Source organism: Cygnus atratus, chromosome Z (assembly GCF_013377495.2).
Source record: "Cygnus atratus isolate AKBS03 ecotype Queensland, Australia chromosome Z, CAtr_DNAZoo_HiC_assembly, whole genome shotgun sequence".
Lineage (NCBI taxonomy): Eukaryota > Metazoa > Chordata > Aves > Anseriformes > Anatidae > Cygnus > Cygnus atratus.
In genome coordinates this window covers 52,498,394-52,522,890 of record NC_066396.1, presented here as the reverse complement: position 1 = coordinate 52,522,890, position 24,497 = coordinate 52,498,394, and the positions used below count along the sequence as shown (strand labels likewise).

At 45.3% G+C, this 24,497-nt stretch overlaps 1 protein-coding gene across 8 annotated transcripts in view; it reads right to left on the bottom strand.

Annotated features, from left to right (window-relative positions):
- The window catches only part of LOC118260091 (PH and SEC7 domain-containing protein 3), a 109,491-nt gene that overhangs the window by 35,118 nt on the left and 49,876 nt on the right, over window positions 1-24,497 (bottom strand). For all 8 annotated transcript variants that reach the window (XM_035570088.1, XM_035570085.1, XM_035570084.1 and 5 more), the window contains 2 exons: window positions 23,431-23,520; window positions 1,673-1,716 (listed from right to left, as the gene is read on the bottom strand). In XM_035570088.1, coding sequence (XP_035425981.1) covers window positions 1,673-1,716; window positions 23,431-23,520 — 134 coding nt within the window. The remainder of the gene's footprint in view (window positions 1-1,672; window positions 1,717-23,430; window positions 23,521-24,497) is intronic.

The following is a 24,497-nucleotide window of genomic DNA, read 5'->3' as shown; positions in this document are numbered from 1 at the left end:
AGATCAAGAGACAGTGATTTGCCTTCTCCCTCCAGCTCTGGCAGTCCTGAGGCTGCTTGGGGTTACTTTACACCAACCTGCAGCAGTGTAACAGTGAGGAGAAACGTCTTCATGCTCCCTCTTCCAGTCATCCCTCTCAGGCCTAAATTAAAGGTACTACCTCTTCAGCTTTGTCCGGAACGAGCTTTGTTTCTCAGCGCAGAAAGTAATTTGCACGCAAGTCCCAGCTATCTTCCTGAGTTGCATTACAACCTCATCCCAAAGCCTTATTTAAGATTCTGGTTTCCCCCTCTTCCAGCCTGCTTGCATTTTTTTTCCCCCCAAACAATTCATTAGCAATGGATATAGTCTGGACTACGTAAATGCCAAAGAAGTTATTACCTATACAGGACCAGGTCATCTCATAAATCACCTTGACTGAAGCTCATGGGAGCAGAGCCAGGCATGAGCCAGTTCCCACCTGGAGGCTGCCCAAATCGATTAAACACAATACGGTCTCTTGCCAAGAGAAAAATTCTGACATGAAAGTCATAACAGATTCTGCTGGGTCTAAAGTACCTCTGAGAAAGTATCCTGCAAAGCGCTCTGATCTTGTGACATGTGAGATTCACACAGCATATTCCAGACCCAACACATGGTTTGGGAGAATGTCTCACCCTGCTTCTTATAAGACTCATCAGAGGTTGCACTTCCTGGTGATTCTCATTGCCAGCACACCTTCCTCACTACTCTGACATTACCTGACACACTTCCAAACAGGGGCTGAAATCCCAGTTGGGATAACCAGACCCTGTAAGCAGGGTTTTATGCCTTGACAAGATATTCACTTGCAGAATGTAAACTTCAGGAAGATCAGAAGCCAGTGGGCCTGCAAGACCTATGGCAGTGGTTAGGACTGCTAGCACAAAAGATGCAGTAGCATGCAGTCTTAGGAAATTGAAGTTTCAGATAAGTAAATCCACGAAGATAAAGACATCATTCTATTTTACACCAAAATCCACTGTTCTGCAAGAGGCAAGATCTAAAGCAGACCCTTCTACTCTTTGCTGGCATACCTTAACCACATTAAACCTAAGCACAGAGAAACGTCAATTTAACATGATTAGAAATGGAAGCTCTCTCTTCTTCATTGTTTCAGTAGTTAACAAGCGTTAGTCTGTCAAAAGCAGCTAAGGATAGGGGGATATCAGACTTTGTCCTATTTATCATCTTTCATATTAGGTTGTTGTCAAGTTATCCATAGTTAATCAGCAGACAAACCAAGACAATAAACCAACAGCAGGAAACTCAATCCAAGATGTGTGTTTCTATTCAGTGGTTCTGACACAATGTACTGAAAGATAAAGGGAGAAGTCAACATCTGTTTTATTTATGCAGTCACAGAACAAGAGAGGATTTAATTTCTCTCTTTTCAGGCTGAAGTTTCCTACAAAATGAAATGTCCTCTTTCCTTACAAATGCAATTGGCTCTTGTCACTAACAACTCCCCTTACTGGATAAACAGATGAGGCAGTATTGCCAGGTCATTCATTAACAGAAAAGCAAACTCATTACACACACTGGCTATCTTCTACAGGCTTTGGAGCCCACTCAGATGGTGACACAGGAATTATAAACAGGTTACTACTCAGGTACTATTTTTAAACTCCTAAATCCCATGCAGTATACTTACACTGCCCATTCAAGCTTCTCATTCTTGATTGAATTGTAGAGAGCCTGCAAAGGGAAAGAAAAGAGATGTGGTTATTTTTACCCCTGCTACATATACATTAATATGCTAATGAAAATTAGTAAACTACTACAAGCAAGTGAGCTGTCTCTGATCAAGAAAGTACCATATCTGCTTAGGGTAACAAAAAAGTCTTGAGAATAAATCTCATCTAAAAAGAAAATACCAGAATTTTAGAGTAGAGTCATTTTCTGGAACACGATTTTTTCTGTATTTATTTTTAAATAACTCCACAAGTTTGCAAAATGCACAAGACTACAACCCTACATGTCACTCTGAAATTCAAGCTCAAATTTCATTGCAGCTACAGTCAGTGAGATTTTTTGCTACTGGCTTTAACGGGGCCAAGATTTCATCACACAGGCTTACCAATAGAAGTACACCAGGATAGCTATCCAAAGCCTTTGAGCATCACAGACACCTGAATGCCTCCCCCAGTTACACATTCAGACATAAATAAATTCCATTTAAGTGCAAACCAGAAAAATAACTATAAGTAACTTTTGTGTTTGAAGATCAATGTCTTAGATTGCTATCTGCTAATGTAGTTATTATTTCACTTCACGGGACAAAAGCTAGTAGGCTTGACACCAAGGGTCCCAATTCTGTTGTTGATACCAGCCTGCAATAAAAAGGGTCTGGAGGGTGACTTTAGCCTGGATAGATATCAGACACTTGGGATGAATTTCTTTTGACAGGAAGCACTTGGATAAGAGCATCTGATTTGTGCTGATATATACAATGGATAAAAGCTTTCTATTACTACAAGCTAATGGAGTTCTTCAAATAGGCCACTTGACTCAAGTGAGGTATTTTGGTATGGAACGTCCCTGATTCTCGCACTTATAATCCACATTTGTAATTTACCTTATATACATAGCTAGATTTACTCCCTCTGGCACATAACTCCTACACAGCCTTGAAATATGTTAACGTGTAGAAGAACTGTTGATGCACATGATTACCAAAAAGTAGCACATCAAGGATGAACAAATCTGAAAGTCACACACTATAGAAGCTATGACATGCTCAACAGAAACATTAGCATTTAAATAGTCTTAAGTCTGCCCCAAAACAAAAATAATTTGGAAGACTATAGAGTTGAAACTAGTCTTGTGCATATGTCACCATTGAACTTGCAATGGGAATCCCATGAGTATATCCCACTGCTCATCCTGTGATCCACAGACTTCTTTCTGAATCTTGCATAGTCTATTTGAAGATCCGTAATATTTAGCTCTGTGAAAATCTGGTTTCACCAAACCATACACAAGGAGGTCAAACACACTAGTACAACTTGCCTCATGCTGATGCTACACATTCAGCAACTTTTAGGCACCATGTACCATAAAAGTAGGTTTCTCAGAGCAACAGAACAGATATGATCACCAGAAGGAATCATCCCACAACATACTTCTACTGGCAGAGAGAACTCCCCACCACTAAGAGGGCTTTGCTATGCTACTCACAGAAATATGATGAAATATTTCCAACTCTGGAGTGTTCTCTGTCTATTTGCATTTAATCTATCTTCTCCAAATTTGTATGAGAAGCTCTGATCCAAAGGCAAACAGCCAGACAAAGGTGAAGGAAAGGGCACTGCTGGCAGTTTGTAGGCAATTTGCTTAATTTTCAGATGAGAGCTAGTAAGAGATTTTAAGAATACCCTGCAGGAAGAAAAGAAAACAAAGGGCTAACATTTGTCCTACCATGCAGCCAGCAGTCCTGCAGAATTAGATGTACCTTCATTCTTCTGCACATGCAGAAAAGCAGCACTGATTGCCTCGGGTTGCCCAACACTTCCTATTAGAAGCCACTATATTTCTAATGATTTGGTCAAAGCCCCATTATTATTCTTTGACTTGGCCTCTTCTTCCTACTATTATTAAAATATTCTCCTACAGCTTTAAGCCAAAAATCTACTTCAAAATATAAGGTAAAGGGATATAATTTTTTTCCCCAGTTGGTTGGAAGAGCTTTTGAAACTTGGCCTGCCCTCAGGCATCAAAAATGCCTCTTGTTCTTCTCTGGCCCAAGCACCAGATTGGGTCGCGATGTCTGAAAGTGAACACCTGCCCTGTGCAGTACTGCTTTTTATGGATCTTGCTGCTAAGGAAATCTCTAAGGATCACTACAGCCAAAGAGCAGGACACATAAAAGCAGAACTCCAGATTGGTGAAGGAACAACAAATGCCACAGGCTTTTGCCTTGTGGAAAGTGACATGTGTTTGTCCCAATCCTTGCGAGTGAGCCAGACCCTTCTTTACGGAGTAACAGACACCAACCCAGTCATATGGCATAAATCCGACAAAGGACACTGTGTCCCCCATGGAGCACCAAATACAGCCTCTCAGAAAGTCTCTGTTATTTACAAAAGTGGAACAGCCAATCCTAGAGAATATCCATAGCCCAGGCAGCTGTATACAGAGTACGGTCAGTGTGCCCACCGAGTATGTTCATCGAGACCTCAGCGAGCAGACCACTTAAGGGATGCTGATATATCAGCTCCCACCCTTGCCCCCCTGCCCACCTCTCATGCAGAGACTGCTGTGCACTGGCCACTGGACACACTGGCCTTTTAGAGATGCTTTGCATTCCTTCTCCAACACTGTTTATACTGTAGCATTCTCCCAGTTTCTACTGGGCTCCCCCATGATTGGAAGAAAATTTTTCTCCTCCTTTATTTTACAGCCCAGCACCTGCTCTGTCATTTCATGGCTGTTTCCCAAGGCCCTGATTCAGACAGCAGCTCTTTTCAGCAGACATCTCTCCAGAGTATGATTAAATCAAACTCGAAGACAAACACTTAAATGCTTCGCTAAATTGTAACAAAACTGATCAGAGATTACAGCGGGAACATGACTTTAACTGTACTTGGCTAGCTGCAAGGATGGGTTTTACTAACTCATGCTTTTTGTCTAGCAAATGAAAAAAGGGCCTGGTTTCTGGCATATTCACAGTTTGACAAAAATCAGAGTTTCTTACCTGTTAGCCTGGGAAGTGCTTGGCCAATTTACTATCTAAGTCAGAAAACCTCAGGCTGGATCACGGCAGGGAATGCCAGAATTAGTATTTCACTGGTCTCATCTTCCAAGCTGGACTGATACCACTTGGAAAGGAGAGACTCTTTCTCTCTCTCTTGTCACCCAAGGCTACTGTAAACAGTATATAAACAGCTACTTGGCAGTGTCCAGTTTCACCATTTTAACTTAAAAGCACTATCACCCAGACCCCCAAAACCTACTTCCTGGAGCTTATCCTTGTCTGGAAACTGCTGATCTCTGGGTCCACTACACATGAGGCCCAGTACTCCTCTGGGCTTCCTGAAGAAAAAAACATAGTTTTTAAGGGAGAACAAAAGAAAATAACTGGTGTACAGAACAGAAAAGAAAGCACCATCCTAAACACCTTTCTTAACTCCAGCGTTGTTTCCTATAGCTCCAATTTGACCCTTAACAGCCTGCAGTATAAAAAGAGCAAATCGGTATTTGTTTGTATTTGTTCATAAACAGGAAAACAAATGTGTGCTTCCTTTTCTAAAAGGAAGCCTGCAATTCTGTGAGAAGCCACTGAATTCCATCTGTTTTCCCTTTGGTAAGCAGGTAAACTAGAAATCTAGATTTTGACAATCTCTCACCAGTTGGTAATTCTATTGCAATTGGAAAGAGAAGCAAAACCACGCAGAAAGTGCTTCTGAAAACTCCTGTTTATTTACAAAGCTGCCAAAAAAAAGAGATCACTTGCCATCCTCACCTCCCTCAAAACCCTGTCACATGCAAAAACCACTGGACCCATTTAGATAGGCTGCTCTCAGCACCTGCCGACTGCCTGCTATGCTGTGAGTCAGCCTCTGCATGCAGAAGCAGCAGACAAAAGAAAGGCACAAGCAGGTGTGAATACAGGGGTAGAGATGCAGGGAAATACCAGGGTACTCATCCAGGTAAATAGTTCAGGTAACAAGAAGGCACAGGCTCCCCAAATCCTGGCCAGCAGAGCACAAGGAGCTGAAGAGCTCCTGGAGCACGGCGTGAGCCCTTCGTTTGAAAGGCAACACAGGACAGGTTCTTGAAGCAGACTTCCTCCTAGTGCCAGTTTACGGTCACATGTGCACACATGGGTCCTTCCAGAAAAGCTTGGCCAAGAAGGAAGGAAATGCGCCACAGGTATTTCTCATACCTGCTCTGTGCACAAAAGGGAAGGTGCCAGAAATGCTTGTCATGAACAGGTAAACGGGCAAAACCAAAACCAACTTTGGAGAGCTGGGATCACCCAGCCAGCCTTCGCTGGTATTTCTTTCCCAGGCTCTCTGCCAACACCCAGTTCTGCCCTGATTTCTGAAGTCACTGTTGGGGGAATGACCATCTGACCACTACAGGAGATGCAGCAAGTGACCTCTGCAGCTCCCACCAGATGCTCCGGCTGGACAGGAAAGGGAGGAGAGGGGTGCACTTTTGCTCTCAGAGCCGGGCCCCTGCCAGCCTCCCCCCGCAGTCGCTGTCAGAAGGAGCCCTGCCTCAGGATGTGTCTTCTTCTTCCAGCTGGTTGCGGCACAGTTGAGCTCAGGAAGCCAAGGAAGCCCCAGACACACCCCTGGACAGAGATGCGCTCCTCCTGTCCGCCAGCCCAGAGACAGGGAAGCTTGCAGGTCACGGGAGGAAGCAGGCTGGCACTGGAAAGAACAATCTGTGTACATCCTGAAACAAGGCAAAGTCAGGAACATCTCTGCCACCTGTCTGCTTTGTGGGAACAGAGCGAACCACACGCTCCTCTCCCGACCAGCCTGCGTGCTGATGCAGCTCTGCACTTCAGTCTCCCATTCAGTTCAGCTCCAGTCCACCAGCTCTGCCCCCAGGACCGTGGCAGCTAGCCAGGCACCAGCCCAGCTCCCACCATGCAGGATTTACTGGAGGGAGGACACACAACGTAAGAAACGGAGCCCTACAGGAATAAAACAGATTACAGAAGCAACAAATACCAGACATCAGATGCCTGCACACAGTTCTGATAGGTGTTGTACTTAGCATGCAGGTCCTTCGAACCAGGATGTCTCTCTCTGTCACGACCTTCTCTCATGTTGGAATGGGGTGGGATGCATTGCTATAAACCACCCTTGGTTTGCTGCTTAAGCATTTACCCTGAAGGCTGACCCTCCCCTAGAACTGTTACTTGCATAGATCAGTTACATTGCCATCTCCTGTTCACCACCCTCCCTCAAAACTCAGATTTTGAAATTTTCTCCTCTCCCCATACATGGATCTGTAACACCTGGTGAGGCGAGTATACGGGCTCTGAACACCAAGTGCCTGTAGCATCTTGCCAGTCTCAAAATCCGCTCACGCCCAGCGCCTTACCCTTTTGTCTCTTTCTGACAGGGGTGCAGCAAGGATGCCAGAGCAGTACCCCAAGAAGGCCATGGGTTAGTATGTGGCATGGCACGTCTGCTGATACCTCGCTCAATTGCAAATTCCACTGGTTTGTACAACAAACATTCTTCTAACAAGCCGGCATACATTATTCATAAAACAGCACAGAGCTGTTCAGCAGCATATGGAACCGATGAATGTTGTTTTGGTGTGGGTGGAGATAGGGTTGATAGGAATGTTTTAGGGGGAAGGAAAAGAGATCATTTCACCCAGGGAATTTCAAGTGCGTCACCAACTGGAGGAGAACATTTCTAAGAGAAACTCCTCTGTTAAAAAATCTGGTTTGTATGGAGAGAAGGGGGGATGGGGAGGAAGGAAAAAAAAAAGGAAGGAAAGATTGTGCCAGATACATCATCGTCACAAAACAGAAAAGGGTGGTTAGCCGGGGCTCCCAAGAGCCAAGAAATTAATGCCACACAAGAAATGCTTCCTCTGTAATCTTGATACATAGGGGTTGCCAGAAAGATTTGTTCTGTACTTGCTGGAGTGTTTCATCAATGTTATTGGTAAAGGCAGCACACTGAATTATTAAGAGTGAACAGAGAAAAAGGCTAGAGAAGTGTTTCTTGGTAGTGGAGCACCTGCACAGACTGTTTCAGAAACTGTTTTATTATCCTTACACATTTGCAGGCAGGACCTGTACAGGCACTATGCAATTCAGCCCATGGTTGCAGGAAAACAGTGTCTGTCGGGAGGAGAGACTGCTGAGCACGGCACATCACACGGAAGATCCTGAGATCCTCCAACTCACCTTGCCTGCAGCCTGGGTTTGAGACTACCCTCCTGAGAATAATGGCACATCAATTCACAACACTTTTTTCACAGGTTCTCCTGCTGCCCTAAGACTGTGACGTCTGCCTATAATACACCCAGGATGTATTACATAGTGGACCCTGTACATATAGAAGTGTACGTGCATATATGGGTGTCCACAGAAGCACTTCCTGATGTTTTTAAAGGAGATGATGGGTCCCTGGGCTAACTTCTTTGACACAGGCAGCAGGTATATTGCATATGCAGGCACCATGTTGGTGCCTCGTTCATACCAGCTACAGCACAAGAGTACATAATACTCTCCAGGTTAGCAAAATAGGCTGTGATATAAGTGCAAAACACCCATGGAACATGGTTCTGGGGCACAAATAGGTTAAATCCATCCCCTGCCCCACAACCACTGAAGCAGTCATGGAAACAGGTCTTGAGCATTGTAGTCCTTCTGTACGGGGAACAGAACTTGAAAAATAAAAAGCCTAGAACTGAAGACATTTTGGGAGAGGTGATGTACAGGCATGCACACATGGACTTCACTGATGAAAAGACATCCTTTGCAATGCTACACAGTGGCAATAACTTCTAGGTTTCCAGGCATCTGCCACCAATACAGCAGTACTGAAGAGCTAAAACTCAAGCATAAGCCAGATCTCTAAATCATAGATGGTCAGACACGGAACGGAAGAGGGAACAGACATATGGAAAGAATGGGGCTGCCTGAAATCATACGTCTCTGATCAATAGTAGAGCCAAAAATACAAATCTCACCCAAAATCCTGCCTACAAGAAAAGTTACAGACCGCAGTGGGGACAAAAGGGGAAAATAGGCAAGAGGAATACATAACCCATGCAGGCTTGTAGTCTTAGCTGGGCAGGTACCACTGATGGGCACATGTAAGGATCTTCTCAGCCCTCCATAATATACCCTTTACAAGTCCTATGTACTCGACAGATACAAATATCTTGATATGAAACAAGGATACAGCAGTATAAACAAAAACAAAGCTGCAGTACACTTCCCAACTGTTTGAGCTAGGCAGGTGAGAAGTGGCTTTCTCCCTCACCACAACCCACTGCACTCAGCACTCAGGAGGCAGAAATGGGAATCCCACAGAGGAATGAGCACAGAATGATCATCACTGCAGTAGCAGCTACCGGTGTCAGACATCACCCCTGGGAGTCCTGCTCTGAGGACGTTATACCATGTGCACACAGTGGACACAAAGCCTGGGAGGAGGAACAGAGGTGCAGAGACTAAGTGTTTCACTCAATGCCAGAAGACCCAAGTTTCTGCCATATGCGGAGACCTCACATGCATGCATCCTCCCACCAAATACACTGGAATTTTTTACATGCCTAAGGTGAAATTGCTTACAAGAGCAGCGTCCTAAAGCACTTGTAAGACCCACCCCTCACTTTGGCATTTGCCAGAGTAGCAGTATCAACGTAACAGACACTGCATCAGCAACAGCCCCAAAATAATGGCCATGCTATTTCTCTGCCACGACTTACATTATTTCCTAGTTATGGTGAAGTTAAGCCCCCAAAAAGGAAATTCCTAGAACTAGAGCGAATAAAATATTTCATTTATTTCTGCTTGCAGTACTCTGGTGAAAGCTCTGCAGTTGAGACTCTGAAATAGCACACAACTTGTAATCTGGCACAGGGTGATCTGCTAAGAACTACTGTGCAGCATAAGGACGTTTTCACCATACCGAAGGAGGCTTCTCTCAGGACAGATATGGGATTTAGCAAAGGGACAGCACAGGTTGATCCATGTGTGTGCCTGCTTGTTTGCATGCAGGCAGACACAAGACACGGTTGATTAAACGCCTTTGGCTGTTGTTCTGAAATACCTCAGCCTCATTCAGCACACCTCAGCAAACGGTTATATCTTCTAATCCCAAGGCAAAATCAATTTGCAGCAGGAATGAAATTAGAGGTCACTGCATAAAGTTCATCTAATCCTTGGAAACACAGAGCAGCTCTGGGAGGGAGACAGGTATTAAAGCTCTTGCCAGAGGTTCCCAGGTGCCTCTCAGGAGAGATGGAATGAGGAAAGATGCGATACTGCATGAAGTGGGGGTTGTTCACCTAGGAACCGAACAACTGCACTGGGCGAGGAAATGCTGAACGCAGCCACCGTAGCAGCTGGGCATAGCCTGTGGTACTGACTGTTAGACAAACAATAATGTATTCCTGTAAGCGCACAAGTGATGCGTCCCTAATAAATACTTGATGGCAATATTTAATCACGCAAGCAAGTGAGATGATGTTTTTATCTAGCACCCACCTACTAAAACACCGAGCTGCAGAGAAAGAGCAAAAACTATTTTTTCTGTGGAAAACAATTCCCGTTAGAGGGATAATCCCAAGGACATTACTTGCAAACTCAGGCACCTTTCCTGGGAGCAGAGCTCCAAATAGCATTCTCACTAGCAAGTTTTCACTGTTTACTACTGCATCAAGCACAGTGACAGGCATCCCTGTAAAACCTGATCACTATCATACACACCAAACCTTTTCCACCTTCAGCCTCTCCTTAAGCCTAAAGATCTTTTCTGACTTGACAGCAACTCCGTGATCACTGCAGGTTATCCAGAGCCTGCAGAGAATAATCTTTTCAACATCACCACCTCCATTCTTAGCAGAGAGAAACACTGGATATTTAGCCATTTACCTTGCTTTCTTTAGTAGAGAACTCAGAGGAGTTGGAGATTTTCATAGATTTTGACCGATGGGACTGCCGCCAGAGAGATTCTTCTCGGGAGTATTTCACTGAACCTGTGGCTCTCACCCGGACTTTGCTGGTGCTCTGAACACTGTTAACTCCAATCATTTCCAGAAAGTGACGGTATGGGATGGGGGAGAAGAAAGCTAATGGCACTTCCCAATCCCCTTCAGAGGAATTGGAAAAGGTCAAGTCTGGAGAGCCCAGGCTCAAGCAATCAGTGTTTGCTTAAAACGCACTAGGCTGTTTCCTCCAGCATCTTCAGGCACACTGTTTGGAGCCAGCCTGATTGTTCCAGGCATTGCTCACGTCACTGGATAGGAAAAAAAAAAAAAGGAAAAGAAAAAGAAGAGGACGACAGAAACTCCACCCCTGCTCCACTCCCCTCTCTAGCTTAGACGCCCCCTTCATACACACACCAACGGTGAGAGGCAGAGAGGAGGAGAGAAAGATGCTGGAACAAATGCCAGCAGATCAAGCAAGAGATTCATTTTCAGTTCACACGGCCACACTTCCCTGCCTGCAGTGGCCTGCCACGCTCATTACTGTCTGCAGTAACAAAGGACACTGTAAAGAGAATCTTCAATCACCTGCCAGCTACAGGCTCCTGGGTGTTAGAAATACTGACGGATTCCCAAAGCACTGGAGAAACAAGTGAAAGCCCACAACATCACGACAAAGTTCTGGGAAGCACTCAAGCCCCACAGAGGTGCCATCTCAGAGACGCCCGCTGTCCATCCTCAGAGAATTTCAGCAACTCTGAGCGCTCGCAGTGTTTCGCCAGAGCCCTCAGGGTGCCCTCCTGGGGTAAAGGAGTGGACCACCACTCTCAGACTCTCAGAGGGACTGGAGGAAAAGGGATGACTTTCTCAAGGTGACCAGGGCAGGGCTGCGAGCAAGCAGCTGGGGGCCCAGCTCCCCCTTTGGCATTACGGGCAGCCATGACCACGCCACCCTGCAAGTAAATCACATCCTCCGGCGGCCAGCCTCGCTGAGGAGCTGCACTCTGCTCCCCCCCAGCAGGAACCCCACGCCTCCCCGTGGCCGCAGGGCGGCTGCCAGGGCTTCGAGCCCACACATGCCGGAGGCTGGGCTCGAAGCCCTCGGTGGGTCAGGCGCGCTGCCGGTGCCTGGAGCTGCTCTCCCCCGCGCAGGGGGCGAGGGGAGGCCCGCGCCAATCACTGCCGGCGCTGTCACCAGGGGTGGGTGCGCTATGTGAGGGAAAAGAGAGATGTTTACCTCAATGTTGCAAAAGCACCATCATTTCTGGTTCCTGGAGACCCAGAGCGCAGCAGACTGTGCATCGCCATGGCAACATGCTACGATGAGAGAGATCTACTATGCTCAGCACGGGGTCGTGGCAGCTGACGGCAAACGCTGGGACAGGTGGAGCAGCTCGTGCCAGCGCCAAGGCAGGAGGACACAACGCAGACGTGGCCCCTGAACTCAGAAGAGGGAAGCAGGTTGCCCAAAGGCAGCACGAGGAGCCGGGGGATTGAACGGCTCGGGGACCTCGGCCTGCCCCGTGCCGCCAGCCCACCGGGCAAGGCAAGGCCAGCAGTAGGGTCACAAGCCATGGGGACCCCATAGCCCCGTGTCCCACTCCTATGTGGCACAGGACAACATATGCCCAGGCCCCTCGGAGGAGGGGAAGCCCCTTGAGACTCCCCACCCCTGACAGCTGGCTGGAGGGGCTCCAGCCCCATCCCATGCCCAAGTCACATTTGGTGTCAGCAGAGCCATGTCGAGGCAGAGCCAGAGCTTGTTTAGCCTCTGTCATGTGTGCTGCAGCACCCAGGAGTAAACAAGAAGCAGATGAACCGAGTGGGCGTTTTCCCTAGATACACCTGCCAAGCCTCTTGCAATCTGGGATTTACAGCCTCAGCAGACAAGTGACCAGACAGCCACGTTATGCTCCGAGGTGCATTTCTGCTTGTAGAAAACACCGCTCCCCCCCCAGCACCCCTCAGCAGCCACCCTTTGCGTGCATTACCCCCAGGGATACTGCAGACACCAATCCTGCCCACAGACCATGATCACTGCAGGCAATGCTGAAGGACAACACTCAGTGAAGAGGGGAATGAAGAACCCCACTGAATGGGGTTCTGATTCTGCACAGATCCTGCCTCTGTCCAGCTTGACTACTGACTTCTTGCCACCTGGCAAAGAAGCAAAATGCATTCCTATTTCCATGACAGTCTTACAAGCTCACCCCCACCTCACACATTGGGATCAAATTGCAGGTGTGCTCCAGCCTCTGTACACAAACCTGACATTGTCAGGGGATACCTGAAGGAACAGAAGACCATTCTGCTCTGGCAACGATCAACTGCATGCTCAAAGCTATTTGCACCATTTCCCAGAAACCATTACTTAACCCAACTGAAATTATCCACTGCTGGTGGAAAAGCTTTTCAAAGAAAATATCATCTTAGTGGAAATTTTCATTGCAATCAAACAGCTCCAGATGAGCTAAGCAGCAGGTCCCGACAGGTGCTACGTAAATGGCCACAAATCACTCCCTAACCTACCGACCCCCTGCCTAGGCAGATTATTCTTGCTCTCAGATTTATAAGGCCACCTCCCCAAGCACCCTCAACACATCTGAAATAATTATATTCCTTAAATACCACACACAGACCTAGGCCACCGTGCATTATGCAGAGCAATTTCATTATTAAACACAAGCTATATCGAATCACAGCAACATTTCTCTTCCGTTACCCACAACACAGTACCATCAACGCTGCCCAAGTGTCGCAGCTCACCATCTATCATCCTCCAAGCCAAGGTTAGCAGATCCTCAGGCAGGATGGGAACCTTAATTCACAAGGGATCAGGTCTGGTTCAGCTGTAACCAAGCAGCAGTCCAAAACATCAAGGGTGACAGGTCACATCTGGTTCAATTTTATTTCCCCCCCAACCAGAGGATGGAAAACACCTGTCAGCTCACGCTCTCCAATAGAGAAAACACCCTGGGATCATGCTTTATGAAGCCTTAAATGTCTTCAGCCCAGGGATTCGTTTATTTCTCCATTGTCCCTAATTTTTGTCTGTAAATTATAATACAGTCTTGTAGTTCTGACTGAGCAAGTAGATCTATGTACACAGTGACTGCTCGTCCTCTTCAGAAAGACCACTTTTGAACATTAGAGAGGTTCTACCATTTTAGAAATTAACATGCATAAAGGATTGATTTGTGTCTGTAACTGAGCAACAGAATTTCTGAGGGAGAAGGGAAGTGGGTTGTTGACAGAGAAGGGGACAGAAGGAATTTCTTTAACAAGGGGCTGATATGACTATGCAATACCGGAAAAAAAAAAAAAAAAATCAAAGCCATCTGCACCCAGGGGAATCTCCAGTTGTGGCAAGAAGCCACGATCTTCCTCTTGATCAGAGGCCAGCAAAGAGGTAGTAGGAAAGGAGCAAGATGGAGATATTCAGCTGGCATTTAGTTGGAACAGTTCAGTGACACCACTAGGGTGACCTAAAGGATGGTGACCCTATTTATGGACACTTCCTACCAGCACCTCCAAGAGCAAGCCATAAATCAGCAGGAGAATTTGAAACTTTAGGCCAAAGAAGATGAAGGGAGGGGGGAGCAGAGTCTCTACTATTCTTTCCATCTCACCCTTGAAAAGCTATCCAGGAGCTTTTCACCTGTCACAGGCACAGTGGCAGGCTACATCACCCATACAGGTACCAGGCAGCCGTTCCAACTTACTATGCAATAAGCTCCTTTCCATCTTTTCCTCCCACCAGGTTTCACTGACTCAGTCAGGGCCAAATATACTCGGTCCTCGCTTTGTCCTCCTAATGTTATCAGCAAATAACAACAAAAGAAGAAAACCTGAGGAATTCAAAATGAAATTCAATACTGGCTTTTAGCTACCAAACCCAAGGACCAAGTTATTGTGTCTGAAGAACTTCAGTGTCCTCAGACAAAGCCACAAGAATCCATTAGTATCATTTAAGCCTGATCCCAGTGACAACAATACCACCAACAAAAGCTAACAAAATACATACACACATCAATTACCTAAAATGTACTCTCAAGAGCCAGTAATAACATATTTGTGCAGCACAGGAAAGCAGCAGTATTTAATACCACTATTAAATACTGTTGTTTGTTAAATAAACAGCATTAAATCTTTCATAAGATTGCTTTCCTTCTTTCTTCATCCCTGTTTTTTTCTTCTCCCCAAAACAGACATGCAGTTAATTCTGCTGGATAAAATACTAATACATGATGGCTACAGAACTACAGCTCAACAACTGATCAACAGTGACATTATTGAACTGACATTACTGCGATATTAAGATAATGATTTCTGAGGTCTGCTAACCAGGGGGAGCTGACAACCAAGATTAAATCTTAGTGTCTCCCAACAGCCATCCCTGTAAATAGCAGAAATACTAGAGCAATCACTTTGTTTCTACATACATAAGCAATCACATCAACAAGGAACCCTAACAGGGTAACAGCAAGTTTCGTGTATGGTGGGAGAAAGACAGATATTGACAGGAAATTTCAAAGTTAATCACCAAATTATCCACCTAGCTTTTCCCAAGAGATGCTCTTGTTTTCCACTGACCACAGTAAATCATTATAACGACATTTATGGAGATGCTGGGTTTTACCCCAATCTCAGTGAATTTACCAGCAAAAAACCACTCATTGATGTCCTCAAGAAAGAATCTTTTGCTTTCTTACAACTTATGTAGTAGTGCATACACCTTTGCTATAGATTCTGAAGGAATCCCTGGAGATTACTCTGATTTCTTTTACAATATGGAAAGTAATCCTTACAATGGAAAGCAGTCACACTACTACAGCCTAGAAAGTTATCCCATTTCACCTAAGCTATTCAAACTGCAAGAGCATGTGCTTTTAGACCACCTCAACCAAGAAGCAAAGCACATCAACTCACAGTACGAGGAAAATACAAGCCTTGTTCCCAAGAGGGTAAAGTTTTACTCTACATGAGAAGCAGGCTAAAAGCACATCCATGATCAGCTGACTTGTAGGCACAGACACTAGTCTTTACAACTGACTTTTTACATCAGTAAGTCACTAAAAAGCAAGCTGAGTGACAAAACCACGTCGGCTCGTGGAAGACCAAACCAATCCTGCTATCTCTGTATCTCTCCAGGATCCCTGCTGTATCTTGAGCCAAAAGAAATCAGTCCCAATATGAAGTGCCCTGCTGAGAATGATGGGAGACCGCAAGTTTAGTGAAAACAAGCTTCTGGATAAAAACAGTGGTGCAAAGGAACCACACTTCCCTTATCCTGATCAGCATTACAAGTGAAGAGATGCAGTTACCTAACTTGATTTTCCTTATAGCATATCCCAAAACAGCTCAGTGTCACAGACTGGGCCCCACTGCATTTCCTGGCTAAGCAGTATAGTCTCCAAAAGAAAAAAAAATGTCTCCTCTTGCATCCCCCTTTTGGGAGCTATTGTCTATTGTAAATTGGGCTGGCAGAAACGAATGGAGCCATACAACGAGCATCAACTATCAGAGACCACCAAGTTCCTTAAGTTAAAGATAACAGATGTAGCTACATAAAAGAGCAGCAACCCAAGCAAATCTATAAAACCATGAAAAAACACTACCATCCTAAGTAGATGTGACAGAAACCTGCAGTGAGGCAAATCAAACATGGTTGCAAAGCCAACAGACTCTCCCTGTCAGCTGCAAACAAACCATGCCTCTGTACCTGCAGCGAGCGTGCTTACAGCCAACAACATTTAAATAAACCCTCCACCACCCAGCACTCCCCCAGACGTTGCATAAAAAGAAAAACAACCACCCCTTAATGCTTCCCTCTGATTCAGACAGCAAACACAACAATAGCAAAAAATAAAAAATAAAAAAAAATTGAGGCCACTCTGAGAGCCACAAAAGTTTGACGTGGGTGTTGCCAGCACCGCAAGCCTTGCACTGGAAGGAGCAGCCCAAGGGGGTTCAATAGGCACGGCCTCTGGCATCCCTGTCCTCCACAAATGCATACGGCTATGGAGGGGCGTCTGGCTGCCTCGCCCCAGCCGCAGGAAAAATCCAACGTAGTCCTCATGACTCCTGCCAAACACCATCTGTCAGCAGGGCAGGAAAGAGTCACCTTGGATTTGTCCTGTATTTTTACCAGGATCTTATGAATACTTTGTCACACAAGGAAGCATGACCTCAGAAGGAAACTAAGTGCTCCATTTAACATCAGAAAAATAAATATATATATACACACACATCAAAATTCAAGCAGCAACACAGTGCTCTTGCTTGGAAAGAAACAGTGTAACTGGGTCAGAGAGAGAGTAATCCAATGTCATTTGAAAAGTGAGATGACTAACAGGAGGCAGGAGTACCAGAGATTTATATGGCAATAATTCCAAAACTGGTGGAAGTAATGTTTTCTCCCCGTCTTTTTCTTCCTTTTTTTTTTTTAAATATGGTATAAATTATATTCCTACTCCTCCTTCTCTCGAGTTGCAGTACAGAACTAAAATTTCAAGCAGATCAGTGGGTGGAAGATCAAAGAATGTTTTTCAGAATTTGTTTTCTACCTACATGGAGGTGGGAGTAATATGTCATAGGGACCAAAACGTACGTGTGACATTGTATTAGAGATTTCCCAGCTCGAAAAGAGCCTAGAACTCCTTCTTTAAGGTGGCAAAGAGCAGCACTGCTGCAGACTAGCATTCTGTATCCTTCACACTGACAGCACGAGAAATGGGAAGCTCTACACAGAGACATTCGTCCTCGGGAGCTGCTAAGCATTTTGGCTAAACCAGAGAATAACTTACAGCCTTGGCCATCTGACAGGATGGAGAAGCTAAACATCATATGATTCACTTGCCTGATCAACTTGGACAAGACACTACTGAGACTTTGCCTCCACAGATGAAAGTTAACCCCCCAAACGCTCATTAGGAGCCTGGTATTAAGCCACAAAATTGCAGCTAGTACTAATGGAAATTCTTAGCCAACTCTGCTTGGGTTTCACTTCTTGCTGACACAAAAGCCTGATGGGCTAGGTTAGATCTTTTGAATAACTATCTGAAAGCACAGAAATAAAAGGTTGGAGAAGGAAAAATAATTCACAGAAATGCAGGCAATGAAAGCAGAAACATGCCCATCCTGAAATGCCTGCTTCCTAGCAAGATAAGCAATCCCTTGCACCTCCCCTACACCACGGAGAGGAATTATTATTCCTAGATCACCATCACACAATCTTGCATTTAAGCTCTTTCAAGAGTTCCACTTTTCCTGTTCAGAGACAAAGTCAGTGGAGAGCATTAGACTTTTGCTGTTATCTTATATTGCTTTCCTAGACATAATACTTAGGCTTGTTTGACTTCAGAGGGTGTGCAGATTTCAGATTTTTCTCTTTATATGAATTGAGCCAAATTCCTGGAATACAAATAGAAAATAGATGCGTATGTCACCCAGGCAGAGAGGTGTCAGGACCTCTGTTACTAGTGGATCCCAAAGCGATGCACGCATCACCATAACCTGGCGTAATTCACAGTTCTGCATGGGCATGCTTTAGCTGGTTATTATCCCTACAGAGGATAAGCTACAACATCCAGTATCGTAAGCCAAAGGAAACGAAGGTGATTGCAGAAGAAAAGTCCTTGCTGAGGATGGAGGAGACCAAAAGCAATCCAGGTGTTCCCTTCAGTCACTGTTACTGTGGCTCTTTGGTGACTGAAAGGAAAGTATGTTTTCACAAACAACTGTTAAAGACATGGATTAATGGTTTTATCCCGCATTCCCTGACTTTTAGACTGCTGGATTAGACTCAGTTGTTTCCTAGCAGCTGAAAGAGGCCTTCAGCAGCAGATCTTTCATTTCAAACAGATAAGAAATGGCTGCCCCAGAAACATTATCCCAGCAGAAACATTTTAAAAAGGAAAAACTTCATTATGGAGGCGAACCAAGGAGGTAAGTCCTGATTCCTGCCAAGCAGAATTCTGACTCTCCTAGCAGAGCACAGACATTTTGTCCCCTCCGCCCCCCTGCTTTGCCCACAGCCGCACAGTGCTCCAGCAATAAACGCTATCCTTCTGGGGCCCTTCTGGCACGCTGTTACAAACTCCCTTCTCTGTGAATTCATCAGGCTCGCTTTTCCATTCAGCAATAGCAGGAAGGTGGAAATTCCGTGCCGAAGAGCCTCAGACACAAAAGGAAGAAGTGCAGAGACTACAGATGAGAGCAATTACAGTGTACACAGCAGTCTGGTAAGTGTGACTACTTCTGGGTAAATAAGAGGGGAAAAAAAAAAAAGTTAGCTACCTGATATTCAACCCCCTTCTCTCCACGAGACACCTGAAATGATGGAAACAGATCAAGAATGATACTAGCAATTCTCTTTTAATGGAGTGGTTGCTTTGGAGGGCTTTTTTTGGGAGGGGAGATGGGGAGCAGGGAAGAAGGCGAAATAGGAGACAAAAACAGCAGCAAAAAAAAAATAAATACAACAATCATTGATTGAAGTGCAAGGAACTGACAGCAAAATGAGATAAACTCTACCTTGCAGCTTCTATAGGAAATTGCATATCCCAGGAGTCTTGATCAAGAATTCAAATCATTTAGGAAATTAAGGGGGACTGGTTCTTCAGGAGAGTTCAGCAGCAACAACTCCCACTTAATTTGGTCACTTCATTACAGTGCTTCTCCAGGAGATACAGCAGATCTTTCATGCAGGAATGGAGTCTTATCTCCACAGCAGCCCCTCCTGGGACAGCTCTATCCAAGTCACTGCAGAGCATCCCAGTTCCCTCAGGTTGGTGAGGCTGCCTGACACCACTCTGGGTAAGAGCCACCACCTTCCACCAGTAGGCATGTGGCTGGCCAAGGCCCACGTGCAGTGCTCGTGCTGGGGGCAATGCAGCCACCAGTCAGCCAGCAGCTGTTAGGAGGTGGTGCAGAGGCAAAGAAATTAAGCTCATTGTGGCTTCTTCCAGCACAACACATGCGCTTGTGCCACAACACCCATGATTCTCCATCCTTATTTAAGGTACCTTAGATGCTGCAGAAGCCAAGCACATTTAGACATATGCAAGACAACGTGGGCAGGTGGAATCTTAGCACATGGCCTAACAACAAAGTATCCTTCCTACCATGGATAGCATTGCACAATCTGTGTACTGCCTAACGTACGTGGAGATCCATCTCTTCAGGGGTGACTCCTGGCACACTCTGTGGGATTGGGCTGACATCTTCCCTCCTTGTGTAAGAAAGGCCTTGTCACTGTCTCCTTGCGGGAACTGAATCTCATACACCTTACCAGAAGGTGACAAGAGAACGACACAGTGGCCACCATTTTACCAGCCCAGCATTTAGGAGAACCACACTGCCTGCATGAAAAGAAGCAAGAGATCACGGACAAAATATGATTCTTTTCAAGCCAATCTCGTGAAGCCCAACATTGAAGAAGACAATGGCTATGTAACAGACTATCATCAGTGGAGATGGTACGGCTACACCAGATTAAAGCTCACAAGCCTTGGCACTCCTTCCAAGGCTTCAACTCATCACAATGAAGGGATCTTTGCAACAGACCAAAGCTGAAAGGAAAACATCGCTAGTAATTCAGGATTCACCTTGCACAGCTTGATACAATAGAAAACTGTTTGTACGCTTGGAGTGTGACAGTTCAGAGTCAAAGGGCAGGAGTTCCACAAAGTTTTCTTGCCTTTGAAAAACTTCACTCTCAATAACGTTAATCTGTCTGGGTTTAACAGGCCTCAATCACCTTATACACCAGTCAGCCCCACAGAGATACTACTGATTTACACTGAAGAGATTCACAGCTTGGGATGCTGGTTCTCATTTACAAGGAGTTGTTCCAGTCTGAAGGCATATGGGAACCCTGGAGTAAATATAAACTACCATTCTCAGGCCTGTATGCACTGACAGTACATAATGGAAATCAAGCCACTGTCTCCACTTCTGGTCTTTACTAGCAGCTGATGGCAGATTAATGGGATGTGTGACAGACGGTCAAACCAGAGCTAAGATGGAATAAAAGGGAAGGTGCATATATCTGTCTGCCTGGCAAAGAACTGCATATATGAATACTGCAAGCAGATCCCATGGGGAGAACCACGCTGTTAATCAGCTTGGCATATTTGCCATTGTGGGTCCCAACTTTAAAAGCAACCTCAGATCTAACAGGAGGAGGGAGGAAGACAAAATAAAAAAGAGATAAACCATTGTATAGATGAATGTACAAAGTGAAACTCTTTTCACTACTAAAGAACAGACAAAAAGACACAGAGCAAGTGATGTTGCATTAGCATTTCTCATTTCCCTTCTAGCCAGAATAAAATCCCTGTTCCCTAAGCACTATCAATGACACACAGAATCAAGGCCTGAACTACAAGGCCTTATGGTGTTTACCAAAGTGCCCTTATTGCTGGGGAAAAAAAATAATAATACAACAAAGGTCTGGTTCCTTCATGGGAGTGGGAGATGGGGGAGCAATCAGATCTCACATCCAAAGTTTTCAGAGGCTGATTAGACAGAATAGGCAACTGTCTCTCCTCACACGTTCATGTCTGCCCACTGAAAGTCTATTTTCCTACCCAAACAAAACAAACACTCTGGGCTGCACTGCGCGCTCAGTGGAACTAAGGGTAATAGGAGTGACTGAAGACATTTGATTTCTGCCTGTGTGTTTACTGTTTTGTACATCTCAAGCATGATTTGCACCTCTGACTCTGTACTGAGCCCATGGCAAGTGTTACAGAGAGCTTCCCAAGTCCTGCGTGAAGTGCTTGTTTAAGATTTCCCCCCTTTTCTTTCAGCTCCAACACTGCTCAGGTTTGCACTGGGGCTTGGCTATGCACAGTTTCATTCAGTGATGCAATGCCCACCTCAGTGCTACAAGGGAAACACAGAAAGACCGAAGAGGTAGAAAAGCACAACTCCTTCCCAACCACATCTGCGCCACTCGCCAGTGGGTGCTGAGCATCTCGCTCCCGCAGGGACACACTGCCACCCTGTGGAAATGGTCCTTCCTCTCCCAAACGACTTCGGAAGGGCTGTGGGGAGTCAGCCTGCAGCCTCACATTAGCTCTCCTGCTAATGCACCAGCGAGCCAAACACACTTCAGCACTGCGCTGAAGCAGGGCTCCGTGAATTTAATTTATTGACAGTAATGCAAATTTAATTTCTGCTAAATCTTGGTAATCACATATCTAGTGTCAGGCTGGCTGCTGCGGACACAGTAATGTAGCTATTGAAACGCACATTTACTGCCACTCACTCGACTTCCCTCCACTGATAAATTAAAACAATGAGTAGCAGAACGTCTGCAAATCTTCAGACAAGCCATATGAAAGACCAGTGTTGGTTGCCACCTCTGTCCCCAGAGCATTAGGGCAGCATGTGGAAAAGGGCAGAACGCCTCAAACGAAGCAGAACACTGGCACCAGGTTTCTTCCATCCCACTGCTTCCAGAACATCCAGAGCCCCAGTCCCTTGCTTTCAGTGGGCTGGCGAAGAGCCAGACAGTCTTAGCATTAGACTGAAGGTCAGCAATAAACACCAAGATTCAGCCCCGACTGTGTACTTCTGTCGGCATGAAAATAAACAGCAGGTGAGCACCAGTGGAAATCTCTCCTCAGTACACTCAGAAGGTTATTTAAACACAGCCTGGAGACCTATTTATTCAATAAGGGCTGCAATTAGCCTGCAAATTAATCTCAACACCTCTCTCTACGGCAGACTGAGAAATGAACTTCCTTGGAAAAAAAAAAATTAAGTGATGCTGCTGATAGACAAGCACGCTGCACCCACATTTTAAAAATAAATACATTAAATCTAAAATCAAGGGGTTTGAGTTTACATTCCTAACTAATAAACTGAGGTAGGAGGGACCAACAAAAAGCTCCTGAAAAAGCTGGAGAAACTGAAGAAACTGCCAATAGCAGAAAACAAAGTCTGCCACTTGTAATTGTGCAGGTGCATCTGCATTTCACAATAGTCCTGAAAAAAAAAAAAAAAAACACAACACAGAACAGGAGGAACTCTTTTGATTTACTTCAGTAGGCTTTGGGTCAGATCTTAGATGCAGCAAGCTCTCATTTCTATTTCCATTACCAAAAAAATTATGAACTCTAGTATATGCACTCCTCTCCTCATTCAAACAGACTGCTGTTTCATGCCAACAATCACACAAAAGAGAAATGAAACAGTCTCATTATTATTGACAATGAAACAAGATTTGTCCTGCTCAGCCTCTTTCACAGTTCTTCAGATTTAACTCCTGCCATAAACTTAATGAACAAAACCTGAAGCAAAGCAGTCTGTACCAGACAGCACATTGTAATCTGAAATTACATCTGCTCTAATGTGAAAACCCCAAAGCACCTTTGATGAAAAAACACATGCCCTCCAGATATGCAGTTCAGGATTAGTCCTCACGTATTCAATAGTCAGAACCAACAGGCTGCCTTCTCTCTGATTTAATCAGGAGACAGAAACCTGGGACTGCCTGACCACCCGACCTTACAGAACATATGGCTCTGGAGATGGTTCCACTGAAGTTTAGTCCTGCCAGTTCATGATGCATACGGTCTCAGTCACATTCAAGCGAAGGCAGAGGGCAAACAGAATGAACACTGCACGTATTGTATATGCTCTGGGAGGAGAAATGTGCCCACAGCCTGTCCTGCTTTACAATTAAGGTTCAGAAAATGCAAGCAAGGCTTGAACCATCTCTCACTGAAACTGAAATACATGTTCTGCAGTTCATTTTCTTACCTTCAACAGCCCTTTTGGGAAGTCTTTACCATCGTTCATCCCCTGGAGGTTAGCAATGAACTCTTGGCAGGTCATCTTTTTCCCAATGTTCTGGAAAGGATGACAGAGAAACAAAGCATCACATTCATGCTGCTTTTGAAAATTACATAAATAAGCAATGTTACAGATGAATTCCATCTCCCTGCTTTCATTCAAGCCCAAGGCAAGCAATACTAAGAAGACATTCCCAAGATCACTCACAGGCAAGCATCCCTGCATGAACGCAGTTGGAAAAGGCAAAGTGTACTTGGACCCCACATACTCATCTGAAAAAAAAAAAAGCTGAATAATGGAGGATAACGAAGAGGGTGGTGCTGAAGCTCACTGGTATGTGCATGGTGCCTTCCACCCCCATGTCTCCAAAGGCTCTACCAGCCTCTGAGAGAAAAATCTTTACTTGATCCTCCTGTGGGGCACAGGGAAACAACCAATGGAGACCCTTTCCAGACCTTTTTCTTATTCCTTCCAATCCTTCCCTCCAGTAGCAACTCCCTTGCAAGAGCAGGACGCTCAGGAGCCACCATCTTCTGATTCACAGATTCTGATTCTGCCTCCACATTTCCAGAGGATTCTCTTTCCTCTCTTCCTGTGTAATTCACTGTCTCAAAGTTGCCCAACAGAGCCACAGTCAGAAGTGGGATAGCTATATTCATGTAGGACCCAAACCATTCCATATTTCGAGGTTTGATGCTGCCTTTAAATTGTTCTCAGATCCCAGTGAAGGCTCAGAGAAGGTGTCTGTGTTAGGTCACCCTGGTGCCCTGGGTGTTAGAAACCCCAAGCCTCACATGCAGGAAGCCTTGTGGCAGGTGGGCAGCAATGGTGACACTGAACTGGTGAAAAAAGGAGCCCAGAGAGAACTGAGGAAAGGGAAGCAGCCTGGAAGTAGCCATAAAACATGACAAAAGCAAAGGGAAAACAGGGCTTTCTGATGGCCACAGTTATCTTTAGGGATGCCAGACAGGAAAAGGTCTGGTAAGACTATCCCATGGTCAGGGTATGCTGTGGCTGCAGGATGACACTGGGCT